The sequence below is a fragment of the Manacus vitellinus genome, unplaced genomic scaffold (genome assembly GCF_001715985.3).
Source record: "Manacus vitellinus isolate BGI_N305 unplaced genomic scaffold, ASM171598v3 ctg7180002433900_pilon, whole genome shotgun sequence".
Classification (NCBI taxonomy): domain Eukaryota; kingdom Metazoa; phylum Chordata; class Aves; order Passeriformes; family Pipridae; genus Manacus; species Manacus vitellinus.
In genome coordinates this window covers 1-4,483 of record NW_021938530.1, presented here as the reverse complement: position 1 = coordinate 4,483, position 4,483 = coordinate 1, and the positions used below count along the sequence as shown (strand labels likewise).

The window sequence follows — 4,483 nt, the reverse complement described above, 5'->3', positions numbered from 1 at the left end:
GATGAAAGGGAATGATTTACACAGAGCCTTGGGGTGCAAGAGGGTCAGGGCACAAACAAATTGGATCCAAAGACAAGGGGGCAAAAGACATTAGTAGCATTTAATTATTGACCCGTTTAACAGTTATCAGGTGATTCAATAGCAGTTGCTATAATTTTAACATTGACTGAATTATGGATTCAAAACTATAACATTCACACCACAATCAATTCACACCCACACCCAGGCAGAGATGTGTGGACACATCAATAGCTGGCTGTGGGAAGGTCCCTCTCCCAAATTCTCCTTCTCAGGGAAACACTCCCCCAAATCCCTTTGTGTTTCCCAACAGACAAGGGTCACAGCTGGAGGAGTGTTTGTTCAGGGGCATCAGAATTGTCCTGGGCATCAGGGAGGGTCTTTAGAGTGTTGCAAACTGGAAGGTTCCCTAGCTGGGAGAGGCTGCCAGAGGTGTCCCACTGAGAGGGAGGTGCTGGGGAGCTGCCAGGGCCTCCCTCAGCCCCGCTGGTTGTGGGCTCCCAAGGGGACTGGCTTTAGTTATCTGCTGAATTTCCATCCTGGTGTCAGGAATGACTGGAGTTTCCAAACTATTTGGGAATTGTGTCCAAACTGTTCCATTTGGGTCATGGTTCAGGCAGGGAATGTTCCAAGGCTTTCATGGGATGTCTGATTATCCTGTGTTCCCCAGCTCTTCCACTCTGGATTGTTCCCACCTGTATTATACAGGACCACCCGGTCCAGTCCAGAGACACTTCCCCACACCCTGGTCCTGTCCAGGGACACTTCCCCACACCCTGGTACAGTCCAGGGGTTCTTCATTGCTCAGCTGGTTTGGTCAAGGCTTGTCAGGAGCTCCTGAGATCATGACCAGGCCTGAGGAGCATGGGGGGAGGATGCACCACCACAGAGGCTTCTAAGAAAGATGGGGGCAGACTTTTTGTAGAGCCTGGACATGGCTGCGATTGGACAAATAGTTTTAAACTAAAAAAAGGCAGATTTGAAGTCGATATAACCAAGAATTTTTTACAGTGAGAGCGGTGAAACACTGGCACGGGTTGCCCAGAGAGGTGATGCCTCATCCCTGGAAACATTCAAGGGCAGGTTGGGCAGGGCTCTGAGCAACCTGATCTAGTTGTGGATGTTCCTGCTTATTGCAGAGGGTTGGACTTCTGACACTGCAGGGCCTCCTGTAATCAAGGGGCCAGTGGGACACTGGGGAGCCTCCTGGAGCCAAGGGAACCCTGGGATATTTTGGAACATCGTGGAATCAAGGAGCCACTGTGACATTGCAGAGCCTTGAGGAACCAAAGGATCCAAGAGACACTGCGGAACCTCGAGGAATCAAGGGTCCATTGTGATACTGCAGGGAACTAAAGGAATCCTGGGACACAGTGGAAACTCATGAAATCATCATTGTGACACTCCAGAGCCTCATGGAACCAAAGGAACCCTGAGAGTTTTTGGGACCTCATGGAATCAAGGGGCCATTTCTGGCAGGATGCTCTGCTCTGATAATACCTAAACAATGGTCAGAGAATGCAAACAATGCAAGCTCTCTGTGCTGAGTTACTGCTGGTGTCAAGGTGCTGTTTTTATTGTTGAATTATGCTAAACCCAAAATGCTTCCTGAAACTTCAAACACACATCTTGCTTTCTGAAGCAGGATTTGACAGAGAAGCTGCTCCCTGGTCTGCAAACATGTCCAGCAGTCAAACCTTTTATAACTATAAAAACCCTGTCCAACTTTCATGTAACAGATTCTTCCCCAGACTTCCTTGAAGTGTGTGGAGCTTCTGCCATGAAGCAGGGACAGCTCTTCATGGTCACTGCCCAGGGGTAAAGTGAAAGAGAGAGAACTACCCCCTGTTGTTGTGGGGTGAGTTACCTCAATGTCTGCTTCAGGATTGTTTCTTTTTGCTGCCTTTGATCCAATTGCTTTAATAGAATGATTTTGATAGACTGCACTGTTGTTTCTTACACAATACTGCTAGGAGTTTTTGGCTTTTGTATTGTGCAGTAAATAATTCTGTTTCAGGTACATCATCTGATCACTTGTCTGATCAATTTTCTGTTCATTTGTCATAATAAATAACTCATTTTATAGAAATATTTCTGATTTGCCATCACTAAAACCTGCAGGACAAAGTGATTGAATCACACCTCTATAATTTCTTTCAGTTTAAACCAAATTCTGAGTCTGAGATTGGATCCAGCCAGAGTCAGGTTCCTCTCTGAGAAGGAATTTGGAAAGCAAGGGGGTCCTTTCTGCCCCTCGTAGCTCAACGAGACGGCTTCTGCCATCAACTTTGTCTAAGCCTTCCCCCCCCAGCCCCAAGCTGTGACACAGGGGCATGTCTTGTCCATGCAGGGCAAACATGGACTCCTGAGCTGGTCATTTGCTGTCCCTCCTTGGAGGGAAGAACAAGCCCAATGGCCTGGGGTGAGAGGCCAGTGCTGGGAGCGGCGCTGGCTGTGCCAGGGCACTGCTGGGTGCCCCCACCCTGAGCACTCCCCCCTTGTGCTGGTCACTGCTGTTTTCCTCTGCAGGGCGTTGTGTTGGGCACATCCTGGAGAGCAAAGTGGAAAGCAGATGGAAGCTTTGAGGCCCTGGCCTGAGGAGATGCCCCTGCAGGATGGCAGTGCTGCTGCAGAGGTCAGCTCTGTGCCAGCAGTGCCCGTGGCTGTCCCTGCCTGCAGTCCCTGGACAGTCCTGCAGCAGGACTGGCACCGACTGCCAGAGCACTGAGGCCTCCAACAACACAGGGCTCTGCAGGGCAGTGTGGAAGGGAAGGGAGAGGAGGCCATGGAGGAGAAGGGCTGCTGCTCCCTGGCAGTGCTGCTCTGCTGGGACTCTTTTCTGGCCCAGCTCTGCACAGAGGCCCTGACCCTGCAGCCGCAGAGAAGTCAGAGAGGAAAGATGTCAGGCAAACAAGTCAAGGCAGAGTTCTTTATTTGGTTGAAGCACACAGTGAGTACAATTGCCACTTTGTACAGCCTCTGGGCCAGGCTACTAGAAAGGCAAACACAGAATTGAAAATGGTGTTTATATATAAATATATATATACAAATATATATATAATCTTTATATCTATAATTATAGATATAAAGATTTTTTGGTGTGAACAAATTCACACAAAAATAACACCCCTACCAAGAGTAAAAAATAGAGAAGATATGGTGGGCCTTTAATGACGTCCATAACAGGACTGGCCTTTAATGAGGTACATAACATGCAGAAGAAGGAAAGTTTGTTGCTTCTGAAAAACACCCAGTTATCAGTTTCCTCAGGGCATCCTTGAGCTCCTGGTTCCTCAGGCTGTAGATGAAGGGGTTCAGTGTTGGAGGAACCACTGAGTACAGAACTGACAGGGTCAGATCCAGGGACGGGGAGGAGATAGAGGGGGGCTTCAGGTAGGCAAAGAATAAGGTGCTGAGGAACAGGGAGACCACAGCCAGGTGAGGGAGGCACATGGAAAAGGCTTTGTGCCGTCCCTGCTCACAGGGGATCCTCAGCACAGCCCTGAAGATCTGCACATAGGAGAAAACAATGAAAATGAAACAACCAAATGCTAAACAGGCATTAACCACAATAAGTCCAAGTTCCCTGATGTAAGAGTGTGAGCAGGAGAGCTTGACGATGGCAGGGATTTCACAGAAGAACTGACCCAGGGCATTGCCCTGGCACAGGGGCAGGGAAAATGTATTGGCTGTGTGCAGCAGAGCAATGAGAAAGCCAGTGGCCCAGGCAGCTGCTGCCATGTGGGCACAAGCTCTGCTGCCCAGGAGGGTCCCGTAGTGCAGGGGTTTGCAGATGGCAACGTAGCGGTCGTAGCACATGATGGTGAGGAGGAAATACTCTGCTGAGATGAAAAAGGCAAAGAAAAAGAGCTGTGCAGCACATCCCATGTAGGAGATGGTTGTGGTGTCCCAGAGGGAATTGTGCATGGCTTTGGGGACAGTGGTGCAGATGCAGCCCAGGTCTGTGAGGGAGAGGTTGAGCAGGAAGAAGCCCATGGGGGTGTGCAGGTGGTGGTCACAGGCTACGGTGCTGAGGATGAGGCCGTTGGCCAGGAGGGCAGCCAGGGAGATGGCCAGGAAGAGCCAGAAGTGCAGGAGCTGCAGCTCCCGCCTCTCTGAGAATGCCAGCAGGAGGAACTGGGGCATGGAGCTGCTGTTGGGCATTTGCTCCTTCCCCAGGGTATTTTGATCTGTTGAGGAGGAAAAGTCACTGCTGAGTTAGACCAGGCTTCTGCAGCCAAACATTACCCGTCTCAGCCACCCCACTCTCAGGCTCTCTCTCCTCACTCAGACCTCCCTGCAGCTCCCTCCCCTGAGCTCTGGCTTTTGCTGGCTGAGGGGACCATGGGAAGCAGGAACTCTGTGATGGGCTCCCAAGGACTCCTTCTTATTCTGCTGGGAGAGGGAATTTGGATAGCAGGGTGATCTCAAATTAAATGTATTCGTGATACATCCAAGAGCTTCT

The 4,483-nt window shown here is 50.1% G+C and overlaps 1 protein-coding gene across 1 annotated transcript; it reads right to left on the bottom strand.

Moving 5' to 3' along the window:
* Positions 1–3,213: 3,213 nt before the first annotated feature.
* LOC108642819 (olfactory receptor 14A16-like) lies at positions 3,214–4,182 on the bottom strand. The gene has a single exon (XM_018087234.3). It carries the CDS (start codon positions 4,180–4,182, stop codon positions 3,214–3,216), a length of 969 nt encoding a protein of 322 aa, XP_017942723.3.
* Positions 4,183–4,483: the final 301 nt, after the last annotated feature.

Coding starts and splice junctions, on each gene's coding strand:
- LOC108642819 (XM_018087234.3), bottom strand. CDS start 4,182: ATGCCCAACAGCAGCTCCATGCCCCAGTTCCTCCTGCTGGCATTCTCA.